General features: G+C 42.1%; 1 protein-coding gene across 3 annotated transcripts in view; it reads left to right on the top strand.

Moving 5' to 3' along the window:
• Nucleotides 1–16,290, top strand: part of OBSCN (obscurin, cytoskeletal calmodulin and titin-interacting RhoGEF) — a 258,005-nt gene that overhangs the window by 34,400 nt on the left and 207,315 nt on the right. For all 3 annotated transcript variants that reach the window (XM_060684486.2, XM_087894267.1, XM_060684487.2), the window contains exons 17-29: nucleotides 646–927; nucleotides 2,192–2,473; nucleotides 2,662–2,943; nucleotides 3,396–3,671; nucleotides 4,481–4,756; nucleotides 5,635–5,910; nucleotides 7,103–7,369; nucleotides 8,207–8,476; nucleotides 11,070–11,336; nucleotides 11,915–12,181; nucleotides 13,194–13,306; nucleotides 13,878–14,031; nucleotides 15,963–16,124. In XM_060684486.2, coding sequence (XP_060540469.1) covers nucleotides 646–927; nucleotides 2,192–2,473; nucleotides 2,662–2,943; nucleotides 3,396–3,671; nucleotides 4,481–4,756; nucleotides 5,635–5,910; nucleotides 7,103–7,369; nucleotides 8,207–8,476; nucleotides 11,070–11,336; nucleotides 11,915–12,181; nucleotides 13,194–13,306; nucleotides 13,878–14,031; nucleotides 15,963–16,124 — 3,174 coding nt within the window. The remainder of the gene's footprint in view (nucleotides 1–645; nucleotides 928–2,191; nucleotides 2,474–2,661; nucleotides 2,944–3,395; nucleotides 3,672–4,480; nucleotides 4,757–5,634; nucleotides 5,911–7,102; nucleotides 7,370–8,206; nucleotides 8,477–11,069; nucleotides 11,337–11,914; nucleotides 12,182–13,193; nucleotides 13,307–13,877; nucleotides 14,032–15,962; nucleotides 16,125–16,290) is intronic.

Genomic DNA, 16,290 nt, shown 5'->3' with positions numbered 1-16,290 from the left:
TTTGCGCACGGCCCATTGCGCACGGCCCAGGAGCTTTTGCGCACGGCCCAGGAGCCTTTGCGCTGCAGCGTTCATGTCCCCCGGCCGCTGCGCGGCCCGGTGCCAGGTACTCCACGGCCCGGCACTGGTCCGCGGACCGGGGGTTGGGGACCACTGCTCTAACCAAGGAGAAAATCACCTTATGGCTAGTCCTTGCAATTATGACTGTCCCAGCATCCCTATGGTCACGTGATCCAAATTAGGGTACTTGGCATCTGGCATGAATTTACAATAGTTGCAGTATCGTGCGATCATGTGATCACCATTTATAACCTTTCCAACTGACTTCTGAAAGCAAATGTATTGATTCACTTAATGAATTCATGATTTACTTAACGGTAGGGATTTGCTTAACAACCATGGCAAAAAAGATCAGGCACAACTCACTTAACAAGCCTCTTTCTTAAAAATAGAAATTCTGGCCCCAATTATGATTGTAAGTTGAGGACTAGCTGTATATACTTTATAAAAACCCTGAAGAGGGATGATAAGGTAATTTCCCTTATGGAGGTTGTGATCTACTGTCCTATGATTCCAGAAAGGATGATTACAATTTAAAACAAAGGTTGAAAAGTTGAATTTTGATTGTCTTCTTTTTCAACTCAGATGCAAAAGCTGAGGAGATGTTTGTCAACAAGGAGAAGGTGCAGAAGGATATCAAGGTTGTAGCTTCAGAGAATGTCTCTCTCAGCTGTGAGGTGGCCCAGGCCAAGACAGATGTTAAGTGGTTCAAGGATGGAAAATTGATCACCTCTAGCAAGAAATTCAAGGTGGAAGCAGATGGCAGATCCCGGCATCTGATTATTCAACAGATGGAGAAGAAAGATGGTGGTGAATACACCTGTGAAGCTGATGGCCAAAAACTCACCTTCAAAGTTGCAATTGCAGGTACAACCAGCTTTATATTCTCTACATCTCGCATATAGAGCAATAAAAGTGGTCAGACCAATCCATTTTTGGTTGATTGACCAGTGGAGCTCTCAGAAGTGTAAGAGAACACCTTCAAGTTGTGTCAATGAGAAAGTTTGCTTCGGCCAACAGTTTTAGATAGCGCAACTATAGTTTTATTATCCATGTTCTTTGTAGTTGGAAATCTGGCTGTATTTCAACACCACCTCCAAAATTGATGAGCATTAGACACCAGTAAAAACATGAAAATCAAAGCTACATAAGGATGTTGGTTACCTTTTAAGTAGCATTTTGAAAATCTGGATTGATTTGATTGGGGCTCAGAATTTTAGGAGGCGTTTGGCAAGAAAAGGACAACCATATGGAGGATAACAGAATAACAGGATTGGAAGGGAACTTGGAGGTCCAACCGTCTACTCAAGCAGAAAACCCTGTACTATTTCAGATAAACGATTGTCCGATTTCTTCTTAAAAACCACCCACAATTTCTGGAGGGAAGCTGATCCACTGATTAATTGTTCTCATTCTCTATGGAGATTCTCAGTCATCCAAATAAAGGTTGTCCTAAAAGTGCTTTTTCAAGAGGCAACTGGACTTTCTGGTTTTCTTTTTCTTTGAAGATGTTTTGCTTCTCATCCAAGAAGCTTCTTCAGCTCTCACTATGTTCTTCAATGTTCTTACTGTCAGGAAATTTCTCCTTAGTTCTAGTTTAGTTCTCTCCTTGATTAGTTTCCATTCATTGCTTTTTATCCTGCCTTCAGGGGCTTTGGAGAATAAATTGACCTTCTCTTCTTTGTGGCAGCCCCTCAAATATTGGAACATTGCTATCATGTCACTCCTAGTCCTTCTTTTCCTAAAACTAGATATACCTAATTCCTGGCACCTTTCTTCGTATATTTTAGCCTCCAGCCCCCTAATCACCTTTGTTGCTCTTCTCTGCACTTTTCCAGAATCTCAACATCTTTTTTATAACATAGTGACCAAAACTGGATGCAGTGTTCCAAGTGTGGTCTTGCCAAGGCTTTATAAAGTGGCATTAACACTTCACATTATGTTGATTCTATCCCTCTGTTAATGCAGCCTAGGACTGTATTGGCTTTTTTGGCAGCTGTAGCACACTGTGAGCTCATATATAGGCAATTGTCACTTAATGAGGATGACCAAGATATGAGGATGACAGCTCCTTTTTGAAGCTCATTACTTCAAGTGTTAAATGTGTCTTGTTCTCTGTTCCCACATCTAGATGAAAAAGTTAAGGAGGTGTTTGTCAACAAAGAGAAGATCCAGAAAGATATCAAGGCTGTGTCTTCAGAGAATGTCTCTCTCAGTTGTGAGGTGGCTCAGTCCAAGGCAGAAGTGAAATGGTTCAAGGATGGCAAACTGATCACTGCGAGCAAGAAATTCAAAGTAGAAGCACAAGGTGGATCCCGTTGTCTCGTTGTGCAACAGGTGGAGAAGAAAGATGCAGGAGAATACACCTGCAAAGCTGATGGCCAGAAACTAACTTTCAAAATCACAGTTGCAGGTAAAATGCCTTTATATTACACACATTTCTCTCTCTCTCTCTGTCTCTCATCTATCTATCTATCTATCTATCTATCTATCTATCTATCTATCTATCTATCCATCCATCCATCCATCCATCCATCCATCTGTCAAAATGTCCTAAGAAGAAAGTGAATTAAGAAGCTTTCTCCATTCCTTCAACATTAGATAGAGAAGCTGAGGAGATGTTTACCAACAAGGAGAAGGTCCAGAAGGATATCAAGGTTGTAGCTTCAGAGACTGTCTCTCTCATCTGTGAAGTGGCCCAGGCCGAGACAGACGTCAAATGGTTCAAGGATGGAAAACTGATCACCTCCAACAAGAAATTCAAGGTGGAAGCAGAAGGCAGATCCCGACGTCTGGTTGTTCAACAGGTGGAGAAGAAAGATGGAGGTGAATACATCTGTGAAGCTGGTGGCCAGAAGCTCACTTTCAAAGTCACTGTAACAGGTAACAATATACATAGCCTTTTTCTTTATTTTTAGTTATATTGCAGGATATAAGCAGGATAGATTCTTTGTAAGTTGACAAGTATAGATAGATGATAGATAGATGGACAGACAGACAGACATATGATAGAAATAAATATATGTTATTTATGGCAATAAAAAATCTGTGGCAATTATACTTTTTTGGGGACGCACTACGAATTTGAAATACTGTAGCTCAGAGATTTTGATTGAATTGTTTTATGCTTTCTAGAAACAGAATGAGCCCCTATTATATTTTTTACCAAAGAGTTCCACGTAGCTAAAAATTCCAGGTTATGTACAAATCTAGGAAAAAACGAGTCAAACAAAATTAGCAAAAGATCCTAATTCTACAGAAGAACAGCCTGTATTTAGTAATTATTGCTATTTTCTTTGTTTGCTTTTTAAAACCCTGCTATGATCATGGTCCAGAAGCAGAGGAGATGTTTGCCAACAAGGAGATGTTTGAGAAGGACTTCAAAGTTGTGGCTACAGAGAACATCTCTCTCAGCTGTGAGGTGGCCCAGGCCAAGACAGATGTCAAGTGGTTCAAGGATGGGAAATTGATCACCTCCAACAAGAAATTCAAGGTGGAAGCTGAAGGCAGATCCCGGCGTCTGGTTGTCCAACAGGTAGAGAAGAAAGATGCCGGTGAATACACCTGTGAAGCTGGAAAACAGAAGTTGGCCTACAAAGTTGTTGTTGAAGGTGAGAATAACAATTTTGCTCCATGTAGAATGAGTCAATATCATAAAGTTTGTCCAATCAGAAAGGCTGAATCTCTTTTCGATCTGTGTTGATAGTCTTGGGTGCTATTTGGGCATTCTTGAAACCTTTCTCCCTCTCACTATCCCAGGTGAGTAGAGTGGAAATTATGTAGAAGCAATTATGAAGTTTTTTGAATGAGTTACAGCCTTTAATGCTTAGGTTGACAAAAGTATTGAATCAGAGAGAAATAGGGGGAAGGGGGAGAAAGAAAAGGAGAGGTGGGGAGAGAGAGGGAAAGAGAGTGAGATGATAACTAGATAATAGATAGATAGACAGACAGACACAGATGATAGACAGACAGATAGATAGGGATTGATAGAGATAAGTGATAAAGATAATAGATGGATGGATGGATGGATGGATGGATGGATGGATGGATGGATGGATGGATCAGTGGGTGGGTGGGTGGATAGACAGACAGAGAGATACTTAGAAACACAGATAGATGATACAGACAGAAAGAAAGACATACATACATAGAGGTGAATGAATATGATGTGCGGACAGGTTCGAGAGAGAGAAAGAGAGAGAGACGGATGGATGGATGGATACATGAGATGATGAATGGGCAGGTACATAGATAGATACAGAGAGACAGAGAGATGGGCAGACAAATACAGATGGAGTTGAATGGATGAGATGATGAAGGAATGGATAGATAGGTAGGTAGAGATTGAAATAAAATAAAGAGATTAAAACTTGATTCTTTTTATGCAAGTCGACAACATCTCTTTTCTTTCACATCACAGAAGCTCCCGAAGTCTTTACCAATAAGGACAAAATAAAGAAGGAAGTCAAGGCAGTCCTGAAGGAGAATGCCATTTTGACCTGCCAGGTGGCCACTTCGGACACTCAGGTGAAATGGTACAAAGATGGACAACCCATCCCCATTAGCAAACACATCAAGATGGAGTCAGATGGAACCACGCGCAAACTGTATCTGGAGCAAGTGGCGATCAAGGACGTTGGACAGTATACCTGTGAAGCAGGTGGTCAGAAAGTGACCTTCAAGATGGAAATAACAGGTGAGATCTCTTCTCATTTTCTAATAGTGTGTGCAGCTGCTAAAAAGGCCACTGTGGTCCCAGGCTGCATCATCAGAAGAATAGTTTGAAGATCACGTGGGGGTATAGTATAGGTAATCCTCCACATACGAGCCCAATTGAACCAAAATTTATGTTGTTAAGTGAGACATTTGTTAAGTGAGTTGGCAAGCATCTGAATTTTGATCACGTGACCATGGGGATGCTGCAAGGGGCGTGTGAAAAACAGTCATAAGCCACTTTTTTTCTGTGCTGTTGTAACTTCGAATGGTCACTAAATGAATGGTTGTAAGTCAAGGATTGTAAGTCAAAGAAAAGAACTAGGGATGACTATGAGAGCAGCCTTCCAATATTTGAAGGGCTACCTCAAAAAAGAGTGGGGGCCAATCTATTCTCCAAAGCATCTGAAGGCAAAAGCAACGGATGGAAACTAATCAAGGAGAGAAGCTACCTGGAATTAAGGAGGAATTTCCAAGTGGTGAGAACAATTAATTAGAGGAATGACTTGCCTCCAGAGGCTATGGGTGCTCCATCACTGGAGGTTTTCAAGAAGGGATTGGACAGCCATTTGTCCAGGATGGTATAGGGTCTCTGCTTGAACAGGGGGTTGGGCTAGAAGACCTCCAAGGTCCCTTCCAACTCTGTTATTCTCTATTCTGAATCTTTTACATGCCTAAGTTGCTTTGGCAAATGGTCTCTTCTATTATGTTACCATTCTATGTTCTATGAGGTATTGAGGGGAGGGAGGGTTGGATTCACTACTGACTTAACAGTTACTCACTTAGCAACAGACGTTCCCATCCTAAGTGTTGTCATAAATTGAGGACTTAGCTGTACTTATTTTCCCATTGCTCTTCCAGAACCGGAGGTCAAACTCCAAAGAAAAGCTGCTCAGGAGGAGACCATTGTTGCTCAGGAGCACAAGGAGGTTGTCTTCTCCACTGTGGTATCACCTGAGGATGCTGAGGTCAAGTGGTTCAAGGATGGAGTTGAGATCCAAGATGGTAAGAACTATGAGGTCAAGAAGGACAAGGAGGCTAGGACCTTGATTGTGAAGACGGCCGAAACCAAAGATGCTGGTCTGTACACCTGCGAAGTTAAGAGTGAGAAACAGCAGTTCCAACTCAAGGTGGAAGGTAAGAGACAAGCAGAGCTGGCCATCCTGAAATGTCACAGCAATTTGGTGAAAGTTGCAAGGCCAACTAACATGAGACAGAAACATCAGATCAGTCAAAGTTGAAAGAAATCATCTCAAGCTCTTTCCAGCCCCAGAATAATGTGGCGTCAAGAGCTGTGTGAGTCAGTAGTTACTAGTTCTGTGGAGTCCTTGGTGGTCTCTGAGCTTGGGGTCTTTCTTGCAGGTGTTTCATGATCCAAGTAGGGGACATCTTCAGTGCTAGAAGGGAATGGGGTTTGTGGAAAGAAGGTGAAGGAGAAGGAGAATTGTGGGATTTATAGTGTTCTCTGAGCTTGGTGGCTTTCTTGCAGACGTTTCCTGACTCAACTAAGGAACATCATCAGTGCTAGAAGGGGGTAGGGTTTGCAGAAAAGAAGATGTTTGTAGCTTGAGGTTGAACTGAGGTGGGATCCTTGGTTGTCTCTGAGCTGGGTTGGTTTCTTGTAGATATTTCTGCAGGAGCATCATCAGTGCTAGAAAGGAGGGGATTTGCAGGGAGGGAGGAAGGAGGAGCAGGAGAAAGGACTGTGGGGTCCTTGGGGCTCTCTGAGCTTGGTTGTATTCTTGCAGACATTTCGTGATCTAATTAGGTAACAACATCAGCACTAGAAGGGAGAGGGGCTTGATCATGTTCCCTAGTTGGGTCATGAAATGTCTGCAAGAGATCAGCCAAGCTTAGAGAGCCCCAAGGATCTCACAGTCATCATTGTCCTCCTCCTCCTCCTCCTCCTCCTCCTCCTCCTCCTCCTCCTCCTCCTCCTCCTCCTCCTCCTCCTCCTCCTCCTCCTCCTCCTCCTCCTCCTCTGAAAACCCCTTCTAGCACTGATGATGTTCCCTAGTTAGGTCATGAAATATCTGCAAGAAACCAACACAGCTCAGAGACCACCATTGGATCCCACAGTTCAACCCTGAGTTACAAATATCTTCTTCTGTTACATACTGTTTCAAGCTTAGAAACATATCTTCCTTAAGCCAAAAATGTATCCATCAGATAAATCACTGGACAATGAGACCCTCTGTGTTCAGCACATTTTATACCACTGGACATTTGTACCAGTTTGTAGCATAAAGGCGGGATAAAAAAATCTAAATAAATACTATATGATCTTTCTTTTGACCTATTTTCTTTCTATCTTCCAATTCTCCTGCAGAAGTACCGGTTAAGTTTGCCAAAAAGCTGGAGCCCATAAAAGCTGAGCTTGGAAAGGCTTTGAATTTGAGTTGTGAACTCAGCCAGCCCGAAGGAACGGTTGTGTGGCGCAAGGACGGAACAATCCTCAAAGCCAGCAAGCGCTACCTGATGCAAGAAATTGGTGCCAAGAGAGTGCTGATCATCTCCAGCTTGCGGGCTGAGGACAAGGGAGAATATTCATGTGAGGCAAGGAATGACCAATGCACCATTCAAGTCACCCCCACAGGTACTTTCTGATGTAATGGGGTATGTGGTGGTGCCACAAGAAGCAGCTGTTGTGAACTACAGAACTTCATCAGCATTAGAACGGAGTGGGGGTTTGCAGAAGGGAGGAGGAGGAGGGGAAAGAGGAGGAGGAAGAGAAGGAAAAGGTGGAGAAGGAGGGTAGGAAGAAGAGGAGCAGGAGCAGGAGGAAACAGAAGAGGAGGTGAGAAGGGGAAGGAGGAAAAGAAGGAGGACGGTGGGTTCCTTGGTGCTCTCTGAGCTTGGCTGTTTACTTGCAATGTTTCATGATCCAGCTAGGTAACATCAACAGTGCTAGAAGGGAGTAGGTGTCAGCTTTGGAAGCCATATTAGGCCGGAAGCTTCCATGCTGCCACTTTCTCATGTGTGGGAAAGTAGGAGGGGGGATTTAGTAGAGGGGTTCTCTTTAGACATAATAGCATTCTTCCTATCTACAATGTTTCCCCCCCCCCAAAATAAGACTGGGTCTTATATTAAGTTTTGCTCCAAAAGATGCATTAGGGCTTATTTTCTGGTTTTCTGGTCTTATTTTTGGGGAAATATGGTACAAATACTTTTTATCTGGCTGATGAGCTTAACTGGGGCTTATTTTGGGGCAGGGCATCTTGAAAAATGCTAGGGCTAATTTTCCAGTCAGGTCATATTTTCGTGGAAACACGGTAGCACTAATCCTACTTGCAATGCACAACTGATTGGGAAATTGGTCATTGTCACTTTCCAACAAACTCAAGTCTGTAGCTGAGAGACCACATTAAGGAGGCCTCTCAAAAGAAGATTCCCCCTCACCTTTATGTGATGTGTATCCTGGTCTATTCTTCAGCACCTCGCATTGTGAAGTTTGTCAAGGGCCTCTCCAAGGTTGTGGCAGAAGAAGGCAAAGAGGCGGTTTTTGAATGCACTGTCTCCCCCAGCGACGCATCCGTAAAGTGGAGCCATCGTGGCGCCCCGATCGGAGCCAGCAAGAAATATGTCATTTCTCATCGGGATGTCCATCATAGCCTTACCCTCACTGAACTGACGGTCCAAGACAGTGGGGAAGTCACAGCTGAAGCCGAGGGAGAAGAGAGCCGGGCCCACCTCCGAGTGGAAGGTGAGACAAGAGTCCATCAGGGATGGAAGGAAACATCCAAGTGTGGGATCTCATTTCTGGATACTCTCCCGTTGGGGTCAACTATTGTTTATTTTATACTGTATTTTATATTATTATTTTACTTTTTAATTTTGTTTTGATTCAGTTTATTTTTTAATTTATTGTATTTTAACTTTTTATCTTATTCAATTTGATTGTATTTTAATTTTTTAATCTTATTTAATTTGATTTTAGTTTATTTTTTATTTTATTGCATTTTAATGTTTTATTTTAGTTTGTTTCATTTTTATATTTTACTTTGTTTTATTTTTTATTTATTGTACTTTATTATTTTATATTACTTTACATTGTTTTTATTTTATTTTTATTTTATTTTATTATTTTATAAACTATGTGACCGCCAAACTCACAGAAATATGACTTTGGGCAGCTTATAATATTAAAAAAACATGCGCCTCCCCACCCCTCAAGGTGAATGTTGTTCCATAAAGACAGGACCAGAACCGAGGAGGACCTTTTTCATGGTTTCTTCATAGATATACAATCTTAATAGATAGGACCCACAACACACCCTGCCTTCCTGTCCTTGTGAGTCAGGTGGATCTAACAAGGGAGAGGTGACTTCAGTGGTGGGATTCAAATAATTTAACAACCAGTTCTCTGCCCTAATAACTGGGTGGGTGGGCGTGGCCATGGTGGGCATGGCCAAGGGGTGTGACAGGCAGCACTCGGCCTACTGCACCTCCCTGGGAGCGAAAACATGCTGTGGGGGGGAGGATGCGCTGCCCCCCTGCACCCCATTTTGAGCCTAGGGGGCCTCCCTGAAGCCTCCTGGGAGCAAAAATGGGCCGTGGGGTGGGGGCGCTGCACCCCCCTTCGTGCCCCATTTTGGGCCCAGGAGGCCTCCATGAAGCCTCCTGGGAATGAAAACGGGTCATGGGGTGTTTGCGCTGCACCCCTCCGCACCCTATTTTGGGCCTAGTAGGCCTCCCTGCACTTACCTGGAAGCAAAAATGGGATGTGTGGGGACTCCTGGAAGGGGAGGGGAGTGGCCAGCCAGCAATTTAACTACTGGTTTGCCCAAACCGGCCCGAAGTGGCTGAATCCCACCACCGGGTGACTTGTTTGCAAAAACAGGTAGTCCCCCACTTACAACCATTCATTTAATGGCAATTTGAAGTTCCTGGTTCATATTTATGACAGTTGCAGTGTCCCGGGGTCATGTGATCCCCTTTTGCAACCTTTTGCCAAGCCAAGTCAATGGGGAAACCAGATTCACTTAACAACCGTGTGACTAGCTTAGCAATTGCAGTGTTTCACTTAACAAGTGTGGCAAGAAAGGTTGTAAAATGGGGCAAAACTCACTAAACAACTGTCTTGCTTAACAAGAGAAAGTTTGTGCTCCATTATGGTTGTAAATCAAGGTCTATCTGTACATGCTTGATGGATCCCTCTCTGTGTGCCTACTCAGCAATGGGAATTTTGGGCTCAATAATGGTAATAGGTTGAGGACTACCTATAGAAATCTAGTGCCTCAAGATGAGATCACTCTGTAGTGCTAGTTCTTGCAAAAAAAAAAAAAGCATAAAATCCTGATTGGCTAGGTAAAAACATTCTTTTGTGTTGGACTGCCATCTATTACTCAGAAGAAGATGGTAGAAGAAATTGTAAGTTTTAAAGGCTTCCCCAGTTGAGGAAAATATGAACACTGGGTGAAAAGTTTTCTCACCTTTAAATACAGGTAGTCGTTGACTTATAACCACAAATTGGAACCACAATATTCATTGGTAAACAAGGTGCTTGTTAAGCAAATCGTGGCACATTTTTTGACCTTTTTTATCATGGTTGTTATGCAAATCACTGCAGTCATTAAGTGAATAATTGTTGAGGTTGTTAAACAAATCCAGCTTCCCCCATAGGCTGTGCTGGATTGAAGCCTGCTGGGAAGGTTGAAAATGGTGACTGTGTGACACTGGAACACTGCAGCTGTCATCAAAATAGGTAGTCCTCGATCTATGACCAAAACTGAGCTCAAAATTTCTGTTGCCAAGTGAGACAGTTGTTAAGTGATTTTTTGCCCCATTTTACTATCTTTCTTGCCACAGTTGTTCGGTTGAATCACTGCAGTTGTTAAGTTAGTAACACGGTTATTAAGTGAATCTGGCTTCCCCATTGACTTTGCTTGCAGAGGGTCACAAAAGCAGATGACATGATCACAGGATATTGTAATTGTCATAAATGTAAACCATTTACAAAACGTCTGAATTTTGATCACTTGATCATGAAGATGCTGCAATGGTTGCAGGTTTGAAAAACAGTCATAAGTCACTTTTGTCAGTGCTGTAGTAACTTTGAACGGTTACTAAACGAATGGTTGTAAGACAGGACTACTTGTACATGCTGGTGGCCAAGCATCCAAATTTTGATCAGGTCACTGTGGACATGCTATGATAGTTGTAAGCGCGAGAATTGGTCTTAAGTCACTTTTTCCAGTGCTGTTATAATTAGGAATAGTGGCTAAACAAATGGTCTTAAGTCAAGGACTACCTGTAACTGTTGTGTTTTTGAATTACCTGGTCTTTCTCATAATCAGAAGCGCCGGTGTTATTCGTGAAGAAGTTGGAAGCCAAAGTTGTAGAAGAGAAACAGACGATTGTGCTCGAAGTTGAGCTATCCAAGCCGACCCCAGAGGTGAAGTGGACGAAGAACGCAAGTGTCCTTCACCCAACAGCCAATCTGGAGATCCAAGCCCAGGGGACAAAGCACTGCCTGGTGATCAAGAGCGCATCCTGTGACGATCGTGGGTTTTATTCCTGCGAGACCCTCCATGACAAGACGCAAGCCAAGGTCACTGTAGACAGTAAGTCATCCCTTGGGACCAATTCTGAGGAATGCAACCCTTGTGAGGATTGTAGAATGTTGAAAGGGACAGTGGAGAGCTTGTAGACCAGCCCAGGAAGCCTTGAACCATCCCAGATCAATAGTTGTACAACTTTTGCTTGGAAACCTTTAGGGGTGGAGGGAAGGTTGTTCCACCCCTTCATAATTCTCATGGTTGGGAAATTCCTTCTTGGTGCTCTCTTGAGCTGGTTTTCTTGCTAGATCTAGAACTGATGATATCACCTAGTTGGGTTATGAGACGTCTGGGAGAAAATAGCCAAGCTTAGAAAGCACCAAAGATTCCATAGAAAATGAATGAATGAATGAATGAATGAATGAATGAATGAATGAATGAATGAATGAGTATAGACAAAGAGCAAACTCTTCCAGCATTGATGATGGGATGTGGTTTTCAAACGAGATCAAATGGCATGTAAATTTGGTTGGTTTCACGGTGAGGAGTAGGAGATCCTATGTTCCTCTCAATTGAAGAGTGATATACCGGTATATGAGATTTTTAACCCGAACGTATCTCATCCATCTTGTTCCATTTCCTAGTGAGACCCATCAAACTGATCAAAGGCTTGCAGCCGACGGATGTTCATGAGAAGGAATCGGTCACTTTTGAGGTGGAATTGTCCCACGAAGACGTGGAAGCAGTTTGGATGAAGGATGGTCTCCGTCTCAAGTCTCAGGACAACTGCCAGATATCCATGCAAGGGAAGAAGCATTCACTGACCCTCTCATCTTTGACATTGGAAGATTCAGCTCTTATTTCCTTCAAGGCTGAAGGAATTCACACCACAGGCAGGCTTAATGTGAAAGGTAGGTGTTCAGAAAACCTCTTTTAAATTACAAGTAATCCTCAAACCCGTAGCCACACAAACCATATCCAAATGCAGAAATAAACCAGAGATAAATGCTGGAGAATTGCACGAAACCTGGCATTCAGACAAATCAGCCATCAACAGGCACATAGAGATAAACAACATCCACACACCATTTAAAAGAGACAATAAAAAAGTTAACAGATCACAATACTTCCTGACAAGCAAACAACTCCCAGATAAGCAAAGTTTAACACCAAGCAGTAAATAATATCCCAAACAGGAACTACTAACACAATAAAGAACAGCCTAATCAAGAAACTACCAAAACACTCCCATTGATGGGGCAGTGACTAGTATATAAAACGAGAGCAAATCTCACTCCTTAGTAGTACTGATGATGTTACCTAGTTGGGTCATGAAATGTTTGCAAGAAAACCAGCAAGTTCAGAGAGCACCAAGGACCCAATAGTCATTGTCCCCCCTCCCTCCTCCCGCCTTCCTCCTCCTCCACTCCACAACCCCATTCACTTCTAGCACTGATGATGTTGCCTAGTGGGGTCATGAAACATCTGCAAGAAAACAAGCAAGCTTAGAAAACACCAAAGATCTAGTCTTCCCCTTCTCTTCCTCCTCCTCCCCGCAACCCCCCTCTCTTCTAACACTGATGATGGATCGTGAATTCTGATCACTTAAGTGTGGGAATGCTACAACAATTGTAAGTGTAAAAAACGGTCACAAGTCCCTTTTTTCAATGCATTGTAACTTTGAATTGTCACTAAACAAGTGGTTGTAAGTTGAGGGCTACCTGTAATATCCTTTCTCTCTTTTTTAAGTATCTTCTCACCTTATATCTGGGAGTGACCTATATTTTACTTAATGCACAAATAAAATATATTAATTTCTCTTTGCGTCTGATGCTATTTTGGCCAGAGGCAGACCAGGCTAAGAAACTTACCCTGATATATGGCTAACATTTCAATTGCTTACATGTTATTTCTCCTTGGCAGAATCCCCTGTGAAAATCATCACACCTTTAAAAGACCTCAAAGTTCAGAACAAGGATGACATAACCTTTGAGTGCGAACTTTCCAGGCCCAATGTGGAAGTTAAGTGGCGCAAGGTATTGAATTTATTAAATATAAGCTGTGGGCTTCTCTTCAATGTCTGAAGTTGCTTGAACCTCTGTCTTATAAGATTGCATCTACACAGATTCATGGGAATACAGGTAGTCCTCGACTTTCAACAGTTCATTTAGTGACTGTTCAAAGTTATAAGGGCACTGAAAAAAGTAACTTATGATTGTTCTTAACACAACCTTTGCAGCATCCCCATGTCACGTTTTCAAAATTCACACACTTGACAACTGACTCATATTTATGATGGTTGCAGTGTCCTGGGGTCACATGATCCCCTTTTGCGACCTTCTGAAAGGCAAAGTCAATGGAGAAGCCAGATTCACTTAACAACTCTGTTGCTAGTTTAACGACTGTAGTGATTCTTTTAACAAGTGTGGCAAGGAAGATTGTAAAATGGAACAAAATTCATTTAATGGTGTCTCACTTAGTCGTAGAAATTTTATACTCAATTGTGGTTGTAAGTCGAGGACTACTTGTATCTCAGGACCTGTCTCAAAACTTGGATCTAGTAAAATTTTCTGTCAATAAACTCCTCTATGGACTTCTTGATTTTAGAATGGAGTGGAGATCCGGCCAAGTAAAAAGATGGCCATCGCTTCCAGAGGACCAAAGAGAAGCCTCATCATTCATACATGTGAATACGAAGACCAAGGAACATACATGTGTGATGCGGTAGATGATAAGAGCTCAGCTGTTTTGGAGATCCATGGTACAAATGCCCTCTCTAAATCCCTAAATTTGTTGGAGTCAGGTTTCTCTTCTTGGAATCTCATCCAAGGAATGAGAATTTAGGAGCTGTGATTAATAGTATTTAATATAAAAGAAGATTGAATCAGAGTAGACTTCTTTTAGACACACAGGGACATTGTGTTCTTCCTAAATGTATTCCAAAGTGTTGTCCAAGGTGCAGGCCTAGAAATGGTGAGTTCTAGTTCTGCCTTTGACATGAATGCTAGTTGGGTGATTTTGGGCCAATCGCTAGGAGATGATGAGCCCTAGTTCCGCCTTAGGCATGAAAGCTGGCCAGCTGGCTTTGAGCCAATCACCAAGAGGGTTGTTGTTGTGGGGAAAAGAGGAGGAGAAAGGAGCAGTGGTGGGTTTCTATCTTCGCCCCGGTTCACCCCAGTTCAGGCGGCGGCGGGAGGCTCCGCCCACCTACCCGGACGTTATCATGGATGCTCTGTGCATGTGCAGAAGGTACTGTGCATGAGCTCTCACAGTTCTGAACCGGTAGGGAAGATAAATGGAACCCACTACTGGAAAGGAGTATTAAGTATGTTTGCCACCTTTAGGTATTTATGAAGTAATAAAGTCAGGATAAGAATAAAATAAATACATGTAATTTCAGGAAGCAAAATTCTCCATTTATTTATTCTTTGTCAATGCAGAATGGAGAAAGTTGCCTTCTTTGTGGGCAATCAGGATAAATTACACCTGTTTATTGTTCTGACAAGCACTGGTCTTTGTATCAGTGTGAAAATATTTTTCCCCAGCTTTCAAGATATTCTAGCTATTTATTTATATACAATGCCAGGATATAGATGTTTGTTTCATTATGCAGGTAGTCCTTGATTTACAACATTCGCTTCAAAGGTACAATGGCACTGAAAAAAGTGACTTATGACCGTTGTTCACACTTCTGACCATTGCATCATCCCCATGGTCACATGATTGAAATTCAGATGCTTGGCAACTGACTTACATTTATGACAGTTGTCGTGTCCTGAGGTCATGTGAAGGTCCTTTCGCAACCTTCTGACAAGCCGAGTCAACGGGGAAGCTTGATTCACTTCACAACTATGTTACTAACTTAAGAAGTGCAGTGATTCCACTCAACTACTATGGCAAGAAAGATTGTAAAATGGGGCAAAACTCTCTTAACAATTATCTCACTTAGCAACAGAAATTTGGGGCTCGGTTGTCATAAGTCAAGGACTACTTGTAATAGAAAGTTGGGTCTAATATAAGTGAAGGAGTGCAGGTCAGATATGAGAATATTCCCATTTCAATTATTATAATTACTATAATTATATATTATTCAAGTTTACCTTAAGAATGACATTATGTCTCTGCTTTTTTAAAGCCAGTTCCATTCCAACTCTTCTTGAAGCAATCAGTGAATACAGATAGTCCTTGACTTACGACCATAATTGGGAACAGAATTTCTGAATAAGGTGGTTGTTAAGTGAATTGCGCCTGATTTAACAATCTTGCCATGGTTGTTAAATGAATCACCTTCCCTTCTGACAAACAAAGTCAATGAGGAAAGCCGGATTCATTTAACGAACATATGATTTACTTAATAATTACAGTTTCACTTAGCAACTGTGGCAATAAGCTCATAGAAAGAGGTGCAACTCACTTAACAGCTGCCTCGCTTAATGGAAATTTTGGGTTCAATTGTGGTCGTAAGTTAAGGACTACTTATAGAGATATAATAAGTTCATATTCAAATATTTCTCTGCCATTCCTGGTGGCCACCTAGCTAAACCTCAAGATCCACTCCTTACTATTTCCCCAGGAATTTTTTTCTACTAATATATAAAATAAAACTGTGTATAATTTCCCCCACACACTAATGACTGCAAGAAACACAGACTCTTTAACCTTAAAGAAAAATGTCTCATTTTGATTCCTTAGCCCGGGACATCAAGATTGTAAAACCGTTGGAAGATGTGGAAGTGAGCGAAAAAGAAAGTGCTTCTTTCCTTTGCGAGATTTCACATGATGATGTTCAAACCCAGTGGTTCAGTAACAAAAACAAAATCCGGGCTGGAGAGAACATCAAACTACGTCAGGAAGGTAGGAAGAATTGAAAAGTGGTGGTCTCTGAGCTTGGTCGTTTGTTTGCAGACATCACATGAGCCAACTAGATAACGTCATCCATATGAGGGAGTGTGGAGTTTGCTCTCTTTTTATCTACAGTTGCTAAAAAGAACAGTGTTGGTCGGGTATGAGTTTTTTTTTC

The sequence above is a fragment of the Pantherophis guttatus genome, chromosome 4 (genome assembly GCF_059756535.1).
Source record: "Pantherophis guttatus breed Tessera chromosome 4, ASM5975653v1, whole genome shotgun sequence".
Taxonomy (NCBI): domain Eukaryota; kingdom Metazoa; phylum Chordata; class Lepidosauria; order Squamata; family Colubridae; genus Pantherophis; species Pantherophis guttatus.
The sequence above is the reverse complement of the archived record's forward strand: the minus strand, read 5'-3'. Positions and strand labels throughout refer to the sequence as shown.